This window comes from Schistocerca cancellata, chromosome 5, assembly GCF_023864275.1.
Source record: "Schistocerca cancellata isolate TAMUIC-IGC-003103 chromosome 5, iqSchCanc2.1, whole genome shotgun sequence".
NCBI lineage: Eukaryota > Metazoa > Arthropoda > Insecta > Orthoptera > Acrididae > Schistocerca > Schistocerca cancellata.
This window is the reverse complement of record NC_064630.1, coordinates 465,599,638-465,625,693: the sequence shown is the minus strand read 5'-3', so window position 1 is coordinate 465,625,693 and position 26,056 is coordinate 465,599,638. Positions and strand designations below refer to the sequence as shown.

General features: G+C 39.9%; 1 protein-coding gene across 2 annotated transcripts in view; it reads right to left on the bottom strand.

Moving 5' to 3' along the window:
- Positions 1 to 2,302: 2,302 nt before the first annotated feature.
- LOC126188250 (rho GTPase-activating protein 1-like) overlaps positions 2,303 to 26,056 on the bottom strand; it is a 110,586-nt gene continuing 86,832 nt past the window's right edge. The window contains exons 5-9 of one of the 2 annotated variants that reach the window (XM_049929812.1): positions 22,881 to 22,979; positions 6,503 to 6,720; positions 5,896 to 6,096; positions 4,723 to 4,829; positions 2,303 to 4,618 (exon numbers count right to left, since the gene is read on the bottom strand). In XM_049929812.1, the coding sequence (XP_049785769.1) occupies positions 4,448 to 4,618; positions 4,723 to 4,829; positions 5,896 to 6,096; positions 6,503 to 6,720; positions 22,881 to 22,979 (796 nt within the window). In that variant the 3' untranslated portion in view covers positions 2,303 to 4,447. The remainder of the gene's footprint in view (positions 4,619 to 4,722; positions 4,830 to 5,895; positions 6,097 to 6,502; positions 6,721 to 22,880; positions 22,980 to 26,056) is intronic. The other variant, XM_049929811.1, reaches the window with a different exon arrangement.

The following is a 26,056-nucleotide window of genomic DNA, read 5'->3' as shown; positions in this document are numbered from 1 at the left end:
AATAATTCATACCTGAATCGACAAGAGTGCCAATGGATTTAGTGAAATCCTCGAAGATATATATATACAGGTAATAAAATGAGAATCAAAAGACAAAATATTCACAGATGAAATTATAAAAGCTTAATGAATTAGACAAGGAGAGTTCAACTTAATGATGGACAAAAACATCAGTGCCTTATGAAACAGACCAAGATATAAAATAGGAAATAAAGTAGTAAATATTATGTGTTAGGCTGATGACACTGTAGTGATAGCAAGTAATGAGGATAATTTACAAAGGTTCCTTCACCATTTCAATAAAACAGATAAGCAGTCTATGTTATCTAAAAAAAAAAAAAAAATAATCAAAGAGTATGATAATATAAAAACACCTGCAAGATATAAATTCGAAGAAGATGGTAGTGAACTGAAAAAGGAATGAGCCTTACTTATCCAGGGACTGCTGACACAATGTATAATTATTGAACTGAAAAACGAGGTGACATGGGGAATAAAGGCAACCAGATGCCTGAAAAATACTGTAGGGGAAACAGATTTACGACAGCTGAGGTGAAAAGAAAAGTATATAAAACATTGGTGCATCCTGTTATGACATATGTAGCAGAAGTGAAAGATCAAACAAAAATTAATGGCACTGAAAATGAAGGCAATAAGGCAGGTCTAAGGAGTAACCATATGGGACAAGATAACAAGTGTATAAGTAAGGGAACAGTATGAAATACAAGATATAAATAAATGAATGATGACAAGGAAAAGAAATTTGAAGAACCATGTGGAAATAATGGATTCTACAATTTGATAAAATTTGTAAACATGGATGATCGCAAGGGAAAAGACTGTCTGGATGACTACCCAACAAATGGGATGACAACCATGGAATGACTGACACACACACACACACACACACACACACACACACACACAAACGCGCGCGTGCGCGCAAATTGCGATTGCAGAGAGAGAGAGAGAGAGAGAGAGAGAGAGAGAGAGAGAGAGAGAGAGAGAATTGTAGTAAGAGCAGAAGAAGAACAAAAACCAGAACAAGAACAAGAAATTTTTTGCATGGTGCAAATATTCTGCTGTAGCTTATATCATGCAACAGTCCTGTTGTGTGCATTTTTCTTTGCTGCAAGAAGTAAGTTCTAGCAAGTAATTCTTGTCTCTCTGTGATTTTATAGTTTTCAAAAGTGAATTACTTGCATATTATTTTAATTCTGAAAATGTTTATACTTGTTTCCTTCCAATGATGATGAGAATTAACACAGATGGTGCTCCCCACAAAGCTGTATTTTCAAAATACCAGTGTATCTACTACTATAATTAACTTTCACAGTCACAACTGTGTCATAAAAGTTCCATTTCAATCACACTGTAATTGCAAGCAACCAATAATGATTTATACTTTGTGTGTGGTGTACCAACTAACAAATTACAATACCAGGGCTGCAGCAACACAAGCCTCATAACTAAAAGCTGTAAATTATAATGTTAAAGTATGTTTTTCTGCATGAGATAACAACAGAAATCTTACTAACTCCGAATTGCTTCACGAAAATTATTTTTTGATTCCTCTCTTGCGCTGATGGCGTAATAAAATATATTGACCAAAAGTCCTTACTCTTGCACTGCTATAAACTGTCAGAGTGACACAGCTAAGAACAGAAATAAAGATATGAAACTGAGTTTTACTGACAAGATTACCAAGATACAAAAATGTTATATAAGCTGTATTTTGGTTCTGCATGAAGACAAATGCTGCAAAGGCAATTTCTACCACAAGAAAAAAATATGCCATAAGAGAGTGCCTTTTAGTTAGCTTCTCTCAATTTCTCGCAACAGAAAGCATGTCACGGTTGAAAACCAACTGCACTATTAAAAAAATATTGATAAAAACTTTTTTAACCACACTTTACAATCTAATGGCATACTGTACAACTACAGAACAAATGGGAATATTATCCTGACCACAATGTATGAGAGTTGTATTGCCTTGGCTAATAAGTATACCAGTACTGGTAAATAATCTTGTGGATAAAGACCATTGGGATGTAATACCATCTTGTGTGATTATTTACTGCATAAATAAAACAACAAAATGTAACTTGTGGCAGAAGCAGAGTGCCTACTAATCAGCTGCTGAAACATCTACAATTATAGCAGGGTTGACAGACAAATTTGCAGACACAAAATATATAACTTATGCTGAGATGTTACTGAAATACAAATTTAAAAAAGCCAAACAGAATCAAAATATCAGACTCTGTATGAGAATTTTCATACAAATGACAATATGCACTGAGTTGGATCACTTGCTCTTCACTCATTCACTACTATTAGTGCTACTGCCACCACCCCAACATGCTCAATTTAACAATCTCATTGATACTGGAAGCAGAATATTAGTTGCCTCAAGGAAACTCCCTCCATGTCATACATAGATAAGGAATTCGAATCCCTCATTATTCCAAACAGTCCATACCTATGAAAGCCTTCTTAAAATCTCTCCTCCCTGAGTGAAATGTGGTTTCTGACAAGCTCTCTATTAAACAATACACAAAATGAATGCTCTGTCCATTCCATAACCTTCAATGCAAGGTCTCTGTGATACAGGTAAGTTAAGATAAATACAATTCAATATAGTATATAAAACACATTTTTTCTCTGCAAAAAATTAAAACAAAATGGTCAAAGAAACGTAAGTATAAAAATATATTATTATATATCAGATCACTTAATGAATGTTCAAGAAATAATAATATTGACTAAGTTATGACCACTTTAGCAGTGAATATTGACAATATTAATTACTCTACAGTAATTAACACAATTGCAGTGTCTGAAAGGCTTATTTCTTCTTCCTGCAAAAACAAAAAGAAAGGAACAAGAAGAAATGAACTGCTGCTGTTTACATATTAAATGTGCGTATTAAACTAATTTATAAACGTAATACAAATAATTTATATGCAAGGCAAGTAACATTCATGCACTGCATTTACTACTTATACTGAAAAAATCATACAGTACATCTGTCACTGACAATTTCATGAACAGACACTGATTTTTAAGAGATAGGCCTACTTTTCTTTCAGTGATGATAAATTCTTATTGTTTTTATCTCACCATGCAATACAAAAATACAATTTCAGTGTTGCATTATTCAATAGCATATATAAAACAGACAAATATTTAAAAATTACGTTAATAATTATGCCTGCTACAAGAGTTAAATTTTGGTTGCTAGTTTGAGCCTGTACCAGTATCAAAGGGGAATTACAATTCACACATAACTGGAGTGTGAATAATGCTCAAATTTAGTTATATCCCAAATGATTAATTCATAGACCACACTATGTGGTGACACAGATATTATTCTTCATATGAAACAAAATTCATAAATGTTTCATCTTAATCCTCTTAAGTAGCAGAATTATTGTAAGTAGGGAATTAGAAAACTTACATATGACAAAACACTATATGGATAATAAGATGGGGGGCATGTACCAAATTTACATGCCAAACCATGAGAAATAGCATTCATGTATAAGTAAATGTATACCATCAATTATGCATTTGAAAATCTAACAAAAACTTACGACAAGAAATTATAAAGAACAACACTTTTGAATCAAAATGTTAAAAGGAGCTTCCTTCAGATTAACATATATTCCCAAAAAGGAAATAATTCGTTGAACATAGGTTGGAATAACAAGCATGAGACCATTATTTATCTGATTCAACATATACATTGAACACAGCTAATGACTAGAGTTAAGTATTCTCCGCCTTGAATCACACTGATACAAACAATAGTCTGGCCAAATGACAACCACTTCATGTGTGTCCTCCTCACTTTTTGTTCGAGTTTGTACATAATGTAATTAGCTTTGCAGTGCTGACTACCACAAGAGGTCTACTGTTAAATAAATGAACATATAATATCTTTCACAATATTTACAAATATTAAGTTACAATTCTTTTTGCCTGTACTACTTTCAGTTCTTTTTAATATAAAATCTTCGTATCTCAATTTAGCAAAGCACAAAGTTATGCTGCTAAACTGCCTCATTTCTTTGGTATTTCAGTTTGCCTTCAACTACCCCAAAATATAAAAACTTTTTTTTGCTAAAATGTTCATGTACATTTTTCACTTTTTCATGAAACATAGAAAACATTTTTGCTAAAATGCCTCTTTACATTACAATACCATAGCATGATTTGTGCTTGCTGAAAATATTCATTTGACCTTTTATAGTCTCACAGAAAAAAGTGTTCACTGAGCTGTGAGAAAATATTGCTGGGGGCTTTTAATGTAAGACAAAATATGATCCAGCTATTATTAGTTCACACCCAGCCTGAGCTTTGATAAGATGATGACAATCTCTTTTTCAAAAATATTATATGATTCCGACTGATGGAAGAGCACATACTCTACTTCAGTTTGTAATTAAATAATGAATATTTGTTCATGGTTTGTGAGAACAAAGTCAGTGAACATATTGATAGGCCCAATGGCAGAGAGTGAGAACTGTCCTGTCTGAGCCCATACTAGGTTTGGGCCGAATACAACAGCTAAATTTGAAGATGTCATTTTATTCAGATCACATCTGTCCATAACCTGTAACAAATATTGCACGACAAAATTAGTCATTGTACACAACTCTTTCTTGAAATGAAAAATATTGACCTAAATTTTGATAATTTTAGCTAGTGAGCCTATACCTTTGAAAGGAACTGTACAAGATATTTGAGTATTTGGTAATTATCCTCCGGAAGTTTCTCTAATATAAGAATTTTTACATAGCGTGGCCTTTCTTCCTTAGCTATACCTGAAACAATTAACAGCAGACAAATAAACTGACCACCATAGTTATGAAACATAAAATTCTACTTTCAAAGAGGTGTACAATAATTTTTAGCATTACAAAACTTGTCACTTCATGGTTTCATTTTGACCATGGCAATGTAAAAAGAAACTTATAATAAATGTTTCCAATTATGAAGGTTTCTGGTGTCAAGAAGTGAAAGCAGTTTTGGGTTGGGACGAGGGAATAGTGCCAACATGAAATGAGAAACAGTAGTACTCGTCAGCAAAATGGAGTTAGTTTGAAGAAAAGTCATGAAATAGCAAGATGAAAAGAGAAATGAAGGTGGGGAAAAATGGGCTCATTTACACAAGGAATTTGCTCAGATTTGATGTAGAGCTTCTGGATACTTTACAACAATAGTAAATACATTGCCATCTCTCTGTTATTGGTATACAAATTACTGTCCAGAACTATAGCTACCTACTTTATTACAGTCAGTGTTTTTTTTTCTGTTCTCATATGTCATTAACATCTTCAAAAAAGTACAAACAACTGAAAGAATAGGTTTCTTATTAACAATAAAATAGAAAGAAGGAGCAAGATGAGAGTTTAACAATCAGTCAACAGCAAGACCAAATCAGGACAGCCACGATTTGAACAATGCTCCTCCCAAATGTGAATCCAGTGACCTGGACCAGGTAACTTGGAATAAAATACAGAATGAAATGTGTGTGTGTGTGGGGGGGGGGGGGGGGGGGGGGAGGAGAGAGGGATTAGCAGTTTAGCACATGCTAATATGGGGGAGAGGAGGGGGGTTAAGAATTAATTCTTTAACAAATGATTGTTCTAAAAGAAAATAAATAAAAAAGTTTGGGAGGGGATGGACTGGAAAAAAAAAAGAGAGGAAACTACAGGTAATACATTTTCTTTGTTCTTCTCTCCCCAAATTTACCACAACTGGAACTATTTTTGAATTTGTCTATAGTACAGTGTCAGCTTAAATTAAGTATTATTAATAAAATAAATTATCTGCAATACCAATACAGCATCTTTAACAGTATAACAAAAATTAATTAGTATTACTTACACTGAAACTGTGTGATTTCATCATACAGATCAAATGTCATCAATGGTTCCTCCAGCTCTCTGAGAAATGTTTTAAGTATAACAGCCGCAAGATGAACATCACCCTGAAAATCTACTGGAAGGCCTTGGTTGAACCGTTTCTGGACTTCTTTAACTTGAGTGATTCTTGATGATCTACGGAATAATCCTTCAGTCTCCAATGCTATAATGAAAATAATCTTTCAGTCTGTAACATTATTACTTCTTTTTACTCATAATAATTTCAATCACTCATGAATTACTCTACACCACCACAGAGAAAATAATAGGTTAAGCATTTTTTTTTCAAAAATTACACTAGTGCATGTGACTGAGCACTCCCAGAAATGCCCATTTGTCATTCAAACACAGGAAATAAAAGTGACATGCGACAACTGAAAGATAGAACTGACAAAGTAGAGATTAAATACTCACCTGATAATCAATTCTATATACAGTGTAATTATAAGGAAAAAAGATTAAGAATGTTCAGAGATTTTATTTACCTTGCTATTTACCTTGCATCAAAATTTTGGCAGTTTTAAGATGAATGTAAAGCAACTATGACTGTTAAATTGTGAGATACTTACCATCTGGCTGACTAAGGAATTCTACACACTGGCGCATTACAGGTGGTATAGGATCAGCATTATTGTGATCTTTTATGAACTGCAGAGAAACACCAAACTGTTGGGTTTCAAGGGGCACGCTGGTATTTCCACTATTTTCTTGTTGTGCCTGTTGCTGCTCTTGTGGCTGCTGTGGTACATTTGATCGGCTGTTTTTCTGAAGCAATCGCTGATCATGGCTGTATCAACAAAGATCAAGCAAATCAATGACAACTGCTTGATAAATGCTAAATTTAAACAATGAAAGGTCACTTGTGAGCTAGCAAGGATAGGTCCCCAGGGGTGAGTCTGCCTTTTTGAAATGATCTGTTAGGTGTAGGTTAGGATCCCAAATATCATGTCTTGCAGCCATTATTCAAAGTAGATCCTTGTTTGAGAGTAACTGAGGAAAAAGAGTTTCATATAAAGCTCTAGAACAGTGGTCATCCAACTGTGGCTTGTGGTCCACATACAGCCTGAATGAAGTATTCAGATGCATCTAGTAACGAACATCCAAATGCAAAAGTGTCAACTAACATTAAAAGCTTCTTAAGAGTGTACTTTTCCTACTCAGTAACCAACAAAAAATGCTTACATAGACAGTAATACCTTAAGACACACTTCCATTAATTGACGTTGGTGAAATTGGCTGTAAAATACATAAAAACGGCTGCTTATATCACAGGGACGGAGGGGTAAGCAGTGTGACCACTGCAGGGTTACAGGGTCTGAGAGGGGGAATGTTTTGTGGTTTGTCTTCTGGTACTGACAACTTACAGGATGTGCAACTTACACTGACCTGCTGCTATCACGAATTTTGACACAGAAGTAACATAGATCTGCGAAAGTTCATTCCTGAGACAATCATCTACAAATGAGATACATATTCATAACAAGAAATTTGAAATTAAGTTATGGCTGTTGTAACACAACACAATGGGTAGAAGAAAATGACTTTTGTAAACATTTGTGATTGTGCCTAATATGACGTAGTGCGTTAGATGCATGTGCGTGTGCGTGTGCACCTTCAACGAAGGCCTATTTTGCTGAAAGCTCACTTTCTGACACTTTTTGTTGTGCTTATCTCCAACCCAGCATCTCGACTATATGTTGAGAAGCAACTATCCTTTCTATAATACTGTTACATTCCTCCCTGGATTTTCCATTGTTGAGTAAAACTAACTGTTATTAATCAGTTAATGTGTCACAAATTTAGGGTAGCTGTGGGTGGCAGCAATCTGCAACAGAGAACAGTCAACATGAAATGTTCCAAATGGTGTCAACTTTTAATGACCAGGTCTTGGCAGCCAGCGGCTAACTTATCATGCCCTTACTATAGCTAGTCAATTGAGCCTTATAACCTACCAATTTAAGTAAGTTCCCAACTAATAGTATTAGGTTATTGCATAAGCCCACAGCATTTTTATTTTGCATGTTAATATTCCAGTTGCTATGGATTTATTTACATATTGGCATTTTTATTTGTAGTTCACTGCTGCTATTTCAGTTTACATACCATAATTTTGTCACTTAGAAATAGTGAGGGGGAGGGGGGGCGGGGGGCTGTGGGCACTAGAAAATGGAGTGAGAAGTGGAGAAATAGGAATATTTCTGACATATTCTTCTGTTTTAGTTCAATAGAGGGTTGACAGCAGTAGAGAGAGCCAGAAACATTTGCGCCATGTATGGGAAAATACCATTGAACAGAGCACAGCAAAAAATTGGTTTTCTCATTAATGTTAAAAATTTGTTCTTTTTGGAAAAAGCATGTACTGCAAAGGATATGAGCATGCTGGGAAGCATATAGTTATCATGATTGCCTGATGATGGTAACATGCCACATTACAATATTCTGCAGAATATGAGTAATGTCATCCAGTTGAAATTTTGTGAACAATTTTACAAAGCAATATTGTAACAGTAAACATAACTGTGCTTATGTTCTTCTGTGGTGGTGGTGGTGGGGAAAGGGGGGGGAGGGAGGGAGGAGCACGCATACACACTTGCACACACGACCATAGTTCTGGCCGCTGAGGCCAGAGCCAGACTTGAGTCCTAACTGGGCTGATGGGATCAGCAATCCAGTGGTGGGGTAAAGAAGAGGCATGAAGCAGGATAGCAGGGTGGGTTGGGAGAAGATGTAGTGCTGCTTGTGGGAGTGTGCAGGGATGTTGCTGGGACAGCGTAGGGTTGCTCAGTTCGGTGTAGTTGGAAGTGGAGAAGTAGAAGAAATGGGAAAGGATTGTGGGTGTGTTGGAGGAATAGAAGGCTGTGTTGTGCTAGAGTAGGAGTAACACGGAAGAGGACAGATAAATGGATGACAGGACTAGCAAATGTTGAGACTGGGGGACAGGGTTAGGCGGGCTTACGGCAACAAATGAAATATTGCAAGGAGAATTCCCAGCTGTACAATTAAGAAAAGTTAGTGTTGGCAGGGAGGATCCAGATGGCACAGGCTGTGAAGCAGTCACTGAACTGAAGCACATTATGTTGGGGAGCATGTTCAGCAGCTGGGTGGTACAGCTGTCTCTTCAACACAGTTTGTCAGTGCCCATACATGTGGACTGAATGCTCATTGGTTGTCATGCCCACACAGAAAGCAGACAATGGTTGCACCTTAGTCTGTGGATCACTTCTTTCACAGGTAGTCCTGTCTTTGACAGTACAGGAGATGCCTGTGACCAGACTGTAGTATGTGTTCGTGGGATGATGTATACCTGGGTCTACCGCAGGGATATGAGCCATGAGGAATGGGGATGGAGGGCAGGGACGGACAAGGATAATGCACAGATTTGGTAGGTGGCAGAATACTGTGGAAGGTGCACCTGAACTAGTTGAGGGGTTTGTGATTCTGAGTGGTTACGGAGGATTCTCTACAGGGTGTTACAAAAAGGAACAGCGAAACTTTCAGGTAACATTCCTCACACACAAAGAAAGAAAATATGTTATGTGGACATGTGTCTGGACAAGCTTACTTTCCATGTTAGAGCTCATTTTATTACTTCTCTTCAAATCACATTAATCATGGAATGGAAACACACAGCAACAGAATGTGCCAGCGTGACTTCAAACACTTTGTTACAGGAAATGTTCAAAATGTCTTCCGTTAGCGAGGATACATGCATCCACCCTCCGTTGCATGGAATCCCTCATGCACTGATGCAGCCCTGGAGAATGGCGTATTGTATCACAGCCGTCCACAATACGAGCACGAAGAGTCTCTACATTTGGTACCGGGGTTGCGTAGACAAGAGCTTTCAAATGCCCCCATAAATGAAAGTCAAGAGGGTTGAGGTCAGGAGAGCATGGAGGCCATGGAATTGGTCCACCTCTACCAATCCACCGGTCACCGAATCTGTTGTCGAGAAGCGTACGAACACTTCGACTGAAATGTGCAGGAGCTCCATCGTGCATGAACCACATGTTCTAGCAGCACAGGTAGAGTATCCCGTATGAAATCATGATAACGTGCTCCATTGAGCGTAGGTGGAAGAACATGGGGCCCAATCAAGACATCACCAACAATGCCTGCCCAAACGTTCACAGAAAATCTGTGCTGATGACGTGATTGCACAATTGTGTGCGGATTCTCGTCAGCTCACACATGTTGATTGTGAAAATTTACAATTTGATCACGTTGGAATGAAGCCTCATCTGTAAAGAGAACATTTCCACTGAAATGAGGATTGACACATTGTTGGATGAACCATTCGAAGAAGTGTACCCGTGGAGGCCAATCAGCTGCTGATAGTGCCTCCACACGCTGTACATGGTACGGAAATAACTGGTTCTCCCCTAACACTCTCCATACATTGACGTGGTCAACGTTACCTTGTACAGCAGCAACTTCTCTGACGCTGACATTAGTGTTACCGTCAACTGCACGAAGAATTGCCTCGTCCATTGCAGGTGTCCTTGTCGTTCTAGGTCTTCCCCAGTCGCGAGTCATAGGCTGGAATGTTCCGTGCTCCCTATGACGCCGATCAATTGCTTCGAATGTCTTCCTGTCGGGACACCTTCGTTCTGGAAATCTGTTTCGATACAAACGTACCACGCCATGGCTATTGCCCCGTGCTAATCCATACATCAAATGGGCATCTGCCAACTCCGCATTTGTAAACATTGCACTGACTGCAAAACCACGTTTGTGATGAACACTAACCTGTTGACTCTACGTACTGATGTAGTTGATGCTAGTACTGTAATGAGTCGCATGTCAACACAAGCACCGAAGTCAACATTACCTTCCTTCAATTGGGCCAACTGGCGGTGAATCGAGGAAGTACAGTACGTACTGACGAAACTAAAATGAGCTCTAACGTGGAAATTAAGCGTTTCCGGACACATGTCCGAATAACATCTTTTCTTTATTTGTGTGTGAGGAATGTTTCCTGAAAGTTTGGCCGTACCTTTTTGTAACACCCTGTATATGCCCAATGAGTAGGTTAGCACAGGATGATGTCATGTGTGTGTGTGTGCGCCCATTGTGTAGGATATCCTTATTTCAGGCTGAGGATGTTGATCCACAAGAGCAGAGATTCTCTCAGTGAGGCACAGTAACCAGTGTTTATGGACTCTTGGAAGCAGTTAAAAGAGAGAAGTGTGTTGTGTGGTAGGAATGAGGAGAGATAAGACTCTGGGGAGAGGTTCTGGGATGGGCCTAAGGATTTGAAGAGGGGCTGCAGATCCTGTTGGATTTCTGGACTGGATCACTGCCACAGAGTTTTGGAGGTGACGAATCTGACAGTTGGTACAGTCCTCGACCAGGTAATCCCTGTGGTTCAGTCTTTGTCAGCAGGCCAGATTACAAGGTTGGTGGATTGTGTTCTTTCTATGGATGTAAGGTTGGTTTCCTTGTTGAGGGATCTGGGGAATTATGGTGTGGCAAGGCTTGAGGTTAAGAAATTCTAGAATCCAGAATGAAATTTTCACTCTGCAGCGGAGTGTGCATTGATATGAAACTTCCTAGCAGATTAAAACTGTGCTGGACCAAGACTTGAACTCATGATCTTTGCCTTTCGCAGGCAAGTGCTCTACTGGTAGAAGTTTCAAGTTTCAAAATTATGGAATGTTCACAGAGGATGATTGGGGGCAGTGGTGGTGGATCACAGCTGGATGAATGAGTGAAACAAGTCACACACTGTCCAATATTGATTTTGCATTGAATCTGATTGATATGGTTGGTTTCTCCACTGTAGGGACGACCAGGAGACAGAGAGGAGTTGGTGGTTAGTGGTTGGAGAGATTTCTGAGGTGGCATTATGCACGCTGCTCTAGTGCCTGGGTGGCAAGAGTTTCAGTGTGAGAAATGAGTGTGCACAAATTTGGGATCCCAGAACAAAGAGAAATTTATGGATGGAGAGGAGATACTGCAAGGAGGATTGGGCATGATTTACAAGAGTTTCAAAGTGAAGGTTAGTGAGGACTATGGACTAACAGAATCTGGACAGGTAGAGGTCACTGAGGACGTCGCTGCTACATATCCTCAGAGCTGGTAAATTCTGCCTCACAGACCTACTATATTTACCAGACCCTCAGATACTCCATTCCACTACCATACTGAACCCAGAACACACAAACAAATCTGAAACACAGTCATGAACCCTTCCTTCACAGAACTATCAGTCATTTCCAAATGTCTTACTTCTTGCTCCACTCCCAAATTAAATCATGCTGGACTTCTTAAAGACCTTCTCTCCTTCTCCCTGTCCCTACAGTGGAAACACTTTTTAGTCACATCCCATACTAATCAGATTCAACCCAAAACCAATACTGCCTAACTAGTTCACTCCTCCGTGCAACCCTATAATCCTAACAGTGGACAACAAAGATTTCAGCACTGTGGTTTTGAACCACAGGGATTACCTGGCTGAGGGACTCTGCCAGTTGTCAAATTCATCGCTTCAAAACTCTGAAGTAACTTCATTCCAGAAATCCAACATGATCTTCAGTTCCTCCTCAAATCCTTAGGCCCATCCCAGACCCCCTCCCCCAAGTCAACCTCTCTCCTCATCCCTACCACTCCTACCATCTACAATCCACAAACCCAACTACCCAGGATGCTCCACTGTGAATGGTTGCTCTACCACACTGAGAGAACCTCTGTTCTAGTGGATCAACACCTTCGGCTTATTACCCATAACCCACCATTCTACACTGAGCGCCACAGAAACTGGTGTAGGCATGTATATTCAAATACAGAGACATTTAAACAGGCAGAAGACATCACTCTGGTCAGCAAAGTCTATATAAGACGACAAGTGTCTGGCACAAATGTTAGATTGGTTACTGCTGCTGCAATGGCTGGTTATCAAGATTTAAGTGAGTTTGAACGTGGTTTTATAGTCGGCACACGAGTGACGGGACACAGCATCTCTGATATCAAATCTCTGACATTGCTGTGGCTGCAGAAAGATCCTGCAAGAACAGGACCAACTACTGAAGAGAATCGTTCAATGCGACAAAAATGCAACTTTTCTGCAAACTGTTGCAGATTTCAATGCTGGGCCATCAACAAGTGTCAGCGTGTGAACCATTCAACGAAACATCATTGATGTGGGATTTTGGAGCCGAAGGCCCACTCAAGTACCCTTGATGACTGCACATGACAATGTTTTGCATCTCACCTTGGCCTGTTAACATAGACATTGGACCGTTGATGGTTGCAAACATATAGGGTGGCATCAACAGTGAAAATCAGGGTGCCATGTGATAAAAGAACAAGAACTGTAGAGAGTCTTGTTTCAAATAGTGTCAAGCAGATGGAAATCTACACATATGGAGACAACCTTATGAATCTATGGACCCAATATGTCGGCAAGGGACTGTATTCAAGATGGTGCGAGGTGTGTGCAGTTGGAATGATATGGAACTCCTGGTATGTCATATGACTCTGACAGGTGAAATATATGTAAGCATCGTGTCTGGCCACTTGCATCCATTCACATCCATTGTGCATTCCGATGGACTTGGGCAATTCCAGCACGACAATGCCCAGAATTGGGCAATTCCAGCAGGACAATGCAACACCCCACATGTCCATAACTGCTACCTAGTGGCTCCAGGAACACTCTTCTGAGTTTGAACACATCTGCAGGCCACCAATCTCGCCAAACATGAACATTATCGAGCATATCTGGGATGCCTTGCAATATGCTGTTCAGAAGAAATCTCCGCCCCCTCATTTTCTTACGGATTTATGGACATCCCTACAGGATTAATGGTGTCAGTTCCCTCTAGCACTACTTCAGCCATTATTTGAATCCATGCCACATTGTGTTGCGGCACTTCTGCGTGCTTGCAGGGGCCCTATACAATATTAGACAGGTGTAACAGTTTCTTTGGCTCTTCAGTGTATAGAAAAGACACCAACCATTTCCCCCACTGACTCTCTACAGTTCTTGTTCTTTTATCACATGGCACCCTGATTTTCACTGTTGATGCCACCCCAATATCCATGGCCATGACCATGCCACTCTTGAACACTATCTTTCCCAATGCCCAACTGAATCCAAACCTACAACCTCCTTCTGGGACACCATGACAGCTTTATCTTCTCCCACAATTACTTCTTCTTTGAAGGCGTCACCTACAAGTGAATCCATGGTACAGCAATGGGCAAAAAAATAATACCATCCTATGCTAACTTCTTCATGTGCCATCTAAAGGAATCCTTCCTAACCACCCAAAATTCCAAAACCCTCACCTGGTTCATACTCTCTGATGATGTATTCATGATATGGACTAAGGGTTATAATACTCTAGCCACATTCATCCAGAACCTCAATACCTTCTCCCTAATTTGTTTCACCCAGTCCTCTTCAACCTAACAAGCCACTTTCCTTGGTGTTGATCTACATCTCAAGCATGGCTACATCAGTACCATTAATCATATCAAGCCTACCAATCACAGAAACAGCTCTACTTTGACAGCTGCCACCCATTTCATACCAAAAAGTCCATTCCACACAACATCCATTGTCATCGCCCCTGCTGTGACAAGCAGTACCTCTCCAAATATTCCAATGGTTTCACTGAATCCCTCACGAACCGAAATTACCCACCAAATCTTGTATAGAAATTGATCTACCATGCCTTGTCTCTTCTGTCACCTACCACCTTACACATACTCACCATCTGGCCTCATAGGAGTACTCCACTCATGACTCAGTACCACCCACGACTGGAAAATCTGAATCACATTCTCTGACAGGGTTTTGACTACCTCATATCATGTTCTGAAATGAAGAATATACCACCCACTATTCTTCCCACCCCTCCTCCTGTGGTATTCCATCACCTACCAATTCTATGTAACATCATTGTCCATACTTATTCCATCCCTTTGCATCATGGCTCAGGTTAGGTTAGGTTAGGTTAGGTTAGGTTGGATGAGGACCTGTCGTATACATCCTCCCATCACCACCTACTCCAGTCCAGTCACTGGAGTCCCCTATCCTATCAAAGGCGTGGCTACCTGTGAAAGTAGTCATGTATCTACAAACTAAGCTGCAACCACTGTGTTGCTATCTATGTGGGCATGACAACCAGCAAACAGTCGGTCCACATGAATGGCCATCAACACCCAGTTGTTGAACATGCTACCCAACACAATGTGATTCACTTCAATCAGTGCTTCACAGCCTGTGTCATCTGGATCCTTCCTATCAACACCAGATTTCCTGAAATGTGCATGTGTCAACTCGCCCTGCAACATATCCCAGTTGACGTAACCCCCAGACGGGTCTCAAAATCCGCTAGTCCCTGTCCTCAACCTATGCTCCTCCCTGCTCCCACTCCAGCACAACATAGCCTTTATTCCACCAACACACCCACAGTCCTTTTCCTCTTCTCTAATTCTCTCTTTTTCTGCTCCCTACCTTCTCCCAAACTTCCCAACTATGCTGAGCAGCCCTAACCCATCCCCACCATGTCCCTGCATACACCTGGGAGCAGCACTACACTTTCTCCCAGCCCTCTCTACTATCCTCCTCTCCCTCCCTGCCCCATGCCGCCTCCTTACCCCCACCACCATACTGACTGTTGCTCCATAATGTGCACTTATGATTCAGTCCAGCCACAGCAGCTAGAGACATAGGTCATGTTTGTCTGAATTGCGCTTCTGTGAATGTGTTTGTTTTCTATTTCAGAAGAAGGCTTTTTGGCCAAAAGTTAAAATGTATAGCAGTTTTTTCACTGTGCTTGTCTGCAACTCAATGTCTCTTCTATACAGTGAGTAGGAATTCATCCTTTTCATAATACTGTTGTTTTTGCATCCTGGACTTTCCATGTATATAATAAAAAGAAGTGGGCCACATACAGAAATCTGAGTAACTCCTTAAAGTACATGACCACTGTTTAAGGGAAGTACATTTTGTACTACAAGGAGCATATGAGTTCAAGAAAATTTCCTGCTGCATCATATCTATACAAGATGAAATCAAGAATATGATTGAAACTTCCTGGCACACTCTGCTGCAGAGTGAAATTCTCATTCTGGAAGAATATGATTTTCTGCTAAATTCACAATGAAGCAATACATTTAGTTTTCCGAGAGGAATGTGGTGAGTTCTAGAACTAGCAATGAAAGACCACTTTATTTTGGATAAAAGTGCGACTATTTATCAACATTGCATCTTTGTAAGTCAATGTACTTTTACTATTTTTCAAGTTTGTAGATTCTGTTACTGAACCACGTTTGGGAAGGTTGCAAACTAACCATCTACCAAATATCACAATCATAAATTTCTTTAGATGTGGAAATAGATTAAAATCAAAGTGCGGGAAAAAAAGATACCACAGAGAAATTGAGTATGGCTGCTCATTTACCTACAACAAAACATGAGGTGCCGACTCTGACGCTGAATGTGAGGTTGCTACATAAACGCAAGAAAGGCAGGTTCCTTGACCACCTAGAAGAGCTGGAGATCTTTTGCCATCACAAGAATGCCGACAGGGGCCTAATTAATGATCAGATCATTATGAAAAATACAATGTTCTGGGAATTGTTTGAAAACTTGTTGTTAAGAAACAGTATAAGGTTTGACCCAGGGGGAATGAAGTAGCTCCTGCCATCTTGCCAATATGTAGCTGCCATTTGGATAATACTGCACAAGTATGATGGTTATAACATTGAACCTACAGCACTTTCTCCATGGTACGTTAGTTTAGATGCATGTACATTTTTAATAACAGCAATTCAGTGTATTGATTTTATTGTATTTATAATTAAAATATGGTTGAAATGACACAGAGACTAATACTCTCTACATCTGTTACAGAATGCCAAGTCACAACAACCATCCATCTTGCAGACATTTGGCGCCATCTGTGAACTACTCAGTTGATAAGAGGACCATCATACCCATCATGATTTTTAAATAAAGAGAAAAATAATGCAAAGATAAGAACATTTAAATCACATCAATTCTAATAGTGACATTTACCATTTGCCTCCTTGTGTCTTGGGGGGGGGGGGGGGGGAAGAGGTTTTTACCCATCTGACGTTACATACGTGTTTAAAGAATAAAAAACAACTGACTCACAAGGAGTGAGCCTGGAAATTTTCTTACAGTTTCTATGTTTACTGGCAAATGTGGAAACAAGTTGGACAGCAATGAAAAGAATTTTACTTATGTTTTATTTTAAGTAATTCCCATGCAAATTGGAAGTTTTTTACTTTCCTTTGAATGTTATATATTACATAGTTCATATAGAACGCACCATACAACCAATTGATGTGTTCTCTACACAGCCTATCTTCTTTATACAGTAATATTCCAAGAACTGTGGAACTGACATGCATCGAGACTAGAAAATAGAGGTATGTAATCTAATGTACAAGTCATATAGGTTATGCCATGAACTTTTTATAGTACTGCCTGACCATGTACGTCTAGTATTTTTAGCATTGATAATGGCTAGGTACTAGCTGAAATCTGGATTTTCCAAATAAAACCTACAAAAAAAGGACGACTGATTGCTGCGCTCTATAATTTATAAAATATCACAGTTGCTGAGTGCGCCAACTTTCCTGATGGAAGGTAACCTGATAAGCCTTTTAGTTTAGTTTTTCAGAACTTTATATTATCTCTCTATCTCTCTCTCTCTCTCTCTCTCTCTCTCTCTCTCTCTCTCTCTCTCTGCCCCCCCCCTCTTTCCCTCTCCTTCTGTGTGTGTGTGTGTGTGTGTGTGTGTGTGTGTGTGTGTGCGTATGTGTTTGTGTGTGTGTGTGTGTGTTTAAACATGTCATCTGATGATAATTTTTTAAGAAGCTGAAACTGGTAATGATACCAGTTGTGGGGACCAAGGGTGGAAATATACAATAAAAGATAAAAGATATTCCTTTAGAAAGTATGTGGTAACCTGCTGGGTCACCATACCTTCTGGTGGGCATCATGAACTGGCTATGCCACGGTCTCCTATGTCAGTCGCAGTTACAACCAGTCTGCTATCTGCTCCCACAACCATAGGGCACCCCTCACCTCCTTAACAGTGGCTGATGTCGCGAGCTGCTCAAGCACTTCTTCGCTTACAGTGTATTGTTTATCTACTGTGTCTGCATACAGAGCTGCTTATTCTGGATTACTCTGTCAGTTCTGCACTTTGGAGCTGTTTGTTACACCTGTGAAAGTTTGTACCATACTTGTGATGTGTACCTGTTGACTGTTGTGCCATACTTTTATTTATGTTGCGTGTCACAGCATAGTACAGTACTGTAACTAACAACAAGCACTCGAATATGCAAAAAAAAAAAAAAAAAAAAAAAAAAAAAAAAAAAAAAAAAAAAAAAAAATCTCGTAACATGTCGTGTTTATCAAACTAAAACAATGCTGTAAAAATGATTGACGATAGAAATTAGTTTTCTCTCCTACACCCATCTCCATAGCTAAGTGGTCAGAGCAATGGACTGTCGTGCACAGGACCTGGGTTCTATTCCAAGTACTGCCAGTGATTTTTCATTGTAGGAGGACAGGAATGGGTTGCAATCAGCCTCAAGATGCCAATTAAGGAGCTACTTGAACAAGTAGTAGCAGCTCCAAAAACTGAAAATGGCATCGAGAACAGGGTGTTGACACCACACCTCTCCGTTTTGGCATGAAATTCAGAGGATGGCATGGTAATAGGTCAGTATTATTGGATCAATCAGGGCCTGTGGGATGGAGTTTCGCTTTTTCTACAACTAAACTTACAATCCAAAGCTCAAAATAAAACCAATGATTAGTATTGGTAAAGAATAGATCTGGGGGGGGGGGGGGGGGGGGGGGGGAAATCTAAAAACATGTTTCCAACTGCCTGTAAGCTACTAAAGAACTGAAGCACAAATTACTTTGTCTACAGTGAAATTTCATCTGGTCCACTTCATTACGGGCTTTCGATTATGTACATACACTCCTGGAAATTGAAATAAGAACACCGTGAATTCATTGTCCCAGGAAGGGGAAACTTTATTGACACATTCCTGGGGTCAGATACATCACATGATCACACTGACAGAACCACAGGCACATAGACACAGGCAACAGAGCATGCACAATGTCGGCACTAGTACAGTGTATATCCACCTTTCGCAGCAATGCAGGCTGCTATTCTCCCATGGAGACGATCGTAGAGATGCTGGATGTAGTCCTGTGGAACGGCTTGCCATGCCATTTCCACCTGGCGCCTCAGTTGGACCAGCGTTCGTGCTGGACGTGCAGACCGCGTGAGACGACGCTTCATCCAGTCCCAAACATGCTCAATGGGGGACAGATCCAGAGATCTTGCTGGCCAGGGTAGTTGACTTACACCTTCTAGAGCACGTTGGGTGGCACGGGATACATGCGGACGTGCATTGTCCTGTTGGAACAGCAAGTTCTCTTGCCGGTCTAGGAATGGTAGAACGATGGGTTCGATGACGGTTTGGATGTACCGTGCACTATTCAGTGTGCCCTCGACGATCACCAGTGGTGTACGGCCAGTGTAGGAGATCGCTCCCCACACCATGATGCCGGGTGTTGGCCCTGTGTGCCTCGGTCGTATGCAGTCCTGATTGTGGCGCTCACCTGCACGGCGCCAAACACACATACGACCATCATTGGCACCAAGGCAGAAGCGACTCTCATCACTGAAGACGACACGTCTCCATTCGTCCCTCCATTCACGCCTGTCGCGACACCACTGGAGGCGGGCTGCACGATGGGGCGTGAGCGGAAGACAGCCTAACAGTGTGCGGGACCGTAGCCCAGCTTCATGGAGACGGTTCCGAATGGTCCTCGCCGATACCCCAGGAGCAACAGTGTCCCTAATTTGCTGGGAAGTGGCGGTGCGGTCCCCTACGGCACTGCGTAGGATCCTACGGTCTTGGCGTGCATCCGTGCGTCGCTGCGGTCCGGTCCCAGGTCGACGGGCACGTGCACCTTCCGCTGACCACTGGCGACAACATCGATGTACTGTGGAGACCTCACGCCCCACGTGTTGAGCAATTCGGCGGTACGTCCACCCAGCCTCCCGCATGCCCACTATACGCCCTCGCTCAAAGTCCGTCAACTGCACATACGGTTCACGTCCACGCTGTCGCGGCATGCTACCAGTGTTAAAGACTGCGATGGAGCTCCGTATGCCACGGCAAACTGGCTGACACTGACGGCGGCGGTGCACAAATGCTGTGCAGCTAGCGCCATTCGACGGCCAACAGCACGGTTCCTGGTGTGTCCGCTGTGCCGTGGGTGTGATCATTGCTTGTACAGCCCTCTCGCAGTGTCCGGAGCAAGTATGGTGGGTCTGACACACCGGTGTCGATGTGTTCTTTTTTCCATTTCCAGGAGTGTAGCAGCAATTCACTCAACATGAAGATATTGAAATCACGAGGTAAAAGAAATGATTATTTGAAGTTAATTTTATTCAAATTATGGTCAGTTTCTTTATGCAAGTTCTAAACAAAAAGGAGACTTAGACTTATCAGCTCACTTTATAGTTTCAAGCTGAAAGCCAATACTTTTGTGGCTGGAATAGTGGGAAAACAGAGAACTGTCTGGAGGGGGGAAAAATTCCCATGTGCAGTATGCCATAAAAAGATGATTATCAGGGTCACATGTGTTTACGCCACTGTTAACTACCCCATACTGAAGATAGCTACAATACAGGGCATTCTACAAAGTCTTGCCTCCCGAATTAACAATACTGTTATCCTGTGTTATGCCTTTTAATGCATCATATGTTCCCTTCACAATGAAACACAAATCTAATGAATCTGATGGGGCACAGGTTTTGAACAGTTTAGAATATCATCGGTGAAGAGATTACATATGAACTGGAACCACTTGAATTTCACAAGCACAAAATATGCAATAGGTTATAATCAATTTTTGAATGTTTCCTCACCTTATAGAATGTGAGAGATTGTGGTACAAGTTCTACTTGTACATAATAGTGCAGTTTTACATACCCATGTCAATGGAAGAGAAATCCAATCAAATAGTCCAACCCAATCTCTCTCCAGATTTCTAAGTTCACTGAAATCCATGAAGACTATTAAGTGTAGCCACTAAATTTCATTTTACAGTATAATGCTCATCTATATTACTAAACTGCTATCACATTATCCAATACCAGTTGCAGACTGCTTATCTAATCGCTTCCAGGGAAGACAAAAATTTGATTCTCAATATTTCGCATAGCTGCTGACCAAATATAACAATTTAAAATCTATTCATTAAGAGGTATAGCCTAATGTAAAAAGTTTAGCACAATAAGACAAGAATTGCAGTTAGAAATTTTCTGTCCCCCTAAGGCAGTGTAACTGACAATGCACAAATACCTGGACTACATTTATCCAGTATTTGACTGAACATTTGCCTGCGAGAGCGGAAGCTGTCATCAAGACTGAGCGTGGGACAACACCATACTGAATTCTAGCATTACCGATGGAGGGTGCCACAAACTTTTAAGTCATTTTCAGCCAAGTGTCCAGATTCTTTTGACCACATAGTATATTATTTCATTTGTAAAGCAATCAGATTTTTGAATCTGTTTTACACATGGCAGTTTGATTCTTTAAAGGATAAGGGGTTTCCTCATTTTTAACCCTATGATAATATTTCTTGCTTCAGCTAAGAGATTCTTCCCCCCCCCCCCCCCCCCCCCCCCTTTGAGATGGTTGAAAAATTTTGGATTGAGACACCAGCTGGTAATGGTCAACATTGTAGGAGAGGTGCTTTCAGTCACTGAAGCTAGAGAGAGAGAGAGAGAGAGAGAGAGAGAGAGAGAGAGAGAGAGAGAGAGAGTGTTTTTACGGCTGTCTAGCAGGGCCCACTAAGTATCCACAACAGGAATCTTTTGGTTATGATATGTCTGATAGATGGAAGCATATCAATACAAGTGATAAATAGCAGTAAATGGCATTGTTGCATTAAAAATGTATCATTCATCATTGTTTTATGATGGAAAAAGAGCCTCAGTTACTGTGGTATTTGGTCAGTTAATGGGCACTTGATATGCACTAAGGTCAGCAAGCAGAAGAAAAGGACACTGATGATTCTTTCTATGCATATCTTACAGTCATCGTCACCATCATCGACGACAACATTGACGATGACAACAACAACAACAACAACAACAACAACAACAACAACAACAAGTATTCATAGCACCACAGTGGACACGATGAATCAGCAAAATACAACTTGTTGCAAATCACCTGAAATTATGATCAGTGGGTTACAGTAATTAGTAATCAATGTCAGTACATGTCTCCTGAAATGTCTCCTGAAGAAACACAATAGCCTGAAGAAGAGGAGTGATTACTTATGACTTTTTCCTCTGCTACTTATCTTTTTAACACAATACTAAAGTCAAATATTTTGGTGGAGGGACTGAATTATTTCAAGTTCATTTCTCATTTATTTATTTATTGCTTCATAAGATAATCACTTTCTCTAGATGAGGCTGAAACTTTATAGTTGCATGTATTAACTACAATTTATTAAGAGAACGTTGTTTCGATAAACACTTTTGCTTCTTGTGGTGAAGACAATGAACTTAAAAGTAAGGACATATTTCTTTTTGGTCTTTCAATGTCTTTGACTGTACTTTAGAATGTATGGTCTGTATCTGTCAACAAATCGACAGCATTCACTATAATAATAGCAGATGTGTTCCTATACAACCTACTACCAACATTGATACTAACATCTGCACGAGACATTTTTGATATTGTTAGAGATTCAAGAAACTACCTCCTTCAAGGCAGAAGGGAATAAAGTCATGGATGCTGATAGCAGCATAACAAACATACAACTAAAACTATGTCAATATCACAATGAAACATTCTTCAACACTTAGGTCAAAGAGAGAGAGACCAAATAATGTACTGAATACTTACTCTAAAACAGCCTGTGGGATGCATATCTGATCCAGATGGAGATGCTGACTAAGTTCATGTAAGTAATTGACATACATCACTTTCCTGCCAAACTTTACACTGCAACAAAATTGACAATTAAAATTAGAAATCAACATAACATAATTTAGACATAGAAACCAAAATTATAATTACCATTATTGCTATCATCATCATCAATGGTGTTGGTGGTGGTTGTGGTGATTGTAGCAGCAGTGTAAAAATGTTTGATCTCCAACATTTGATAATAGAAGCGTATGTTTTCTTAGAACCTTGCATACTTTCAAATTGCCACATAACCACTAACATTTTTTAGAAATCTCTCAAATGAAAATACAACCAAAGAATTTTTTTCAAATGAATTTTCATTATGCAGTGAAAAGTGCACTGTTCTGAAACTACCTGTCAGTTTACAAGTGTCCAGAATGAGATTCGAATCTGGACCCTTGTCTTTTGTGGTTAATGCTCTTACTGACAGAGCTACACAGGCATGACTTACAACCTGCCCTCAGACATTTACTTCGATCACTTGTATCTCTTACATTCCAAACTTCCAGAATTTCTCCTGCTTACTTTACATCAACCTGTACAGCTTGTCGTGTGTGTGTGTGTGTGTGTGTGGTTTCCCAAATACAGGAAAATGCTGCACCTGTTTCAGCACACAAGTACACATTCCACTTACATTCAGTTAGTGAACAAATTATTGCTGAATCTTCTCTTATTCTGTAAGTATTGCATGGTACTTACACACAATTATCTTATGTGCAGTAAAATTAACCCTTTCATTGCTACTGGCACACAAGTGATTCTAACAGGTAGGACGCCCAATGGCTCAGGGAGTACTTGTGTGCCTGGCTGGTATAATTTCAGATGGCTTAGTGTGTTCATTTATGCCATGTAGGTAGGGAGACCTGATGAATTAGGGCATTCATGTACACCTGAGTGTGGGATTAGGTAAACAAGCAAAATAGAATGGCATCTTGCAGTTATCTGCATTTCAACATTCCTGTCAGTACTGTCATTATCTGCTCTTCTTGGTAATGTTGAAAATCACTACAGCTTTTACCTGCTCCTGGGCCCTTTCCGCTTACGACTCATGAACTGGGCCAGTCATGTTTACGTGTTTGGTCAGATTAAAATGTTTTCCTGTACCACTTCTGCAACAACTGAACACAATTTATTGGACAAGGATATCATGGAACTCCTCATGAATAGTAGTGGTGAAGATGGTACTGATACTTCGGACCTTTCTTCTGATGAAGATCCAGATATGTCTGGATGTATTGCTGATTCTTTGACACCACAAGGAACTTTTCAGAAGATTCTTCTTCTGAAGAGGGAAAAGACAATGAATTAGTAAGTATAACTTTGTCACAATAAAGAATGTGTGATTGGTTGGATGACCATACTGTGTCAACAGTCACCATTTTGTGAACACCTTTAGCTGTGTAAGAATAGAGTTCGTAAGAATAGACTTCAATGATTCAGCAAATCAATTACACTTTTTTTGTACTTTTATTTCATTTGAATTTATTTCTGCCATTTGTAACGAGATAAATAATTACTTCACATTTCTTACCGAAAAAAATGACATTACCCAGCAGGTTAGTATAATGGATGTACATAGTGCATGTATCTTAGCATCCCTGGTTATGCGATGAACTAAAAAGCTTGAAGTGAATCAATATTATTCAACAGATTCTTTGCTGTGAACACCAACATTTTCACATATACTATCCAGGGACCAGTACAAACTGATTCTGTGTTTACTGCACATTTGTGGAAATTCAGCCGCTTCTCAAGATATTCTTGTAAAAATACAGCCCACTGTACCACACAGGAAAAAAGATATCTGAGAGACGATAGACCCTTTCAAAAATTTCGCAACAGATTAAAGTTTGTTACTTTTCAAAGTAAGGTTCCAATTTAAGCAATATACACTCAAAGAAACGTAGCTGTTTTTGTATTAAAATTTTCATTCTTCGTGACGTACAAAGAAACTATATTCCAGATTATATTGTACACGCTGATGCTGCCATGGAAATAGAATCTGGAAATGCTGACTGGGGAAAATCAGGCAATGTTGTTGTGAATCTGTTATTGTTATACCTCAGCAAAGTTTGTACCATTTATTTAGACAACTGGTATTTGAGCCCCAAATTATTCCTATGGCTCCATGAGAAATGTAGCCATTGTGCAAAATACCAGCATGCACAAACAGAAAACATTTACCTGACAAAACTGACAAAAGCCAAAATACGATGCAAATCCTTTGGAACACTGATGGCTCACAAAATGGATGGACAACAAAGTAGTCTGGATGCATTAAACCACAAATGGAGCAGATTTTGTTGAAACCGGGAAGAAGGAACATAAAAAAGGCCAAAAAATTGAAACCCACTTGTGTAGTGAATTACAATAAGTCAATGGGTGCTGTTGATACAACAGATGTGATGTTACAGTGCACTGCATCTGAAAGACAATGAAATGGTGCAAGAAGGTAGTCTTCCGTTTGACTGACTTGTGTGTGTTAAATGCAAAAATAATTTCTGAAATAATAAGGAAAGAAAACATGCCACTGGTGAAATTCTACTTGAAATTAATCAGCCAGTTGCTGGTAAATTTAATGGGCAAACCTGAAGCCCCAGAAACACCAAAGCAAGAACCTACAAAATAAAGGACATTATCCTGGATTCCTCAGAGCAATGGAGTAAAAGGAAATTCCTCAGAGATGCTGTGTACTGCAGGGAAGGTGAAGATTTCAGATCGCGGACCTTGTCCTGGCATGAGTGCCATAGTACTCAGCTTCGCTGACCAGGAGGAGGGGGGGGGGGGGGAATTGCAAATGCACTGCACTTAAATGGCAGGGCAGTTGCAGTATATGTGGCTTGGTTTTATACTTCACATTTCTTAACTACACAGATCACAAACAAAAGAAATTTTCCACATTATTTAATTATTTTTGACAAGCCGAAGACATAATTTTTATCTGGTACGAACTGTCGGCATATGGACAGATGCAGACAATTTCACAGTTCTTCGCACACAAGTTGTCATGTAATTATGACTTACTTTCATAATAAGAAAAAGATCTTTCACACAAAATTGTTGCTCGAAATATTGTAGCACTTTTGCAACCTCGTTAAGGAGACATAGAA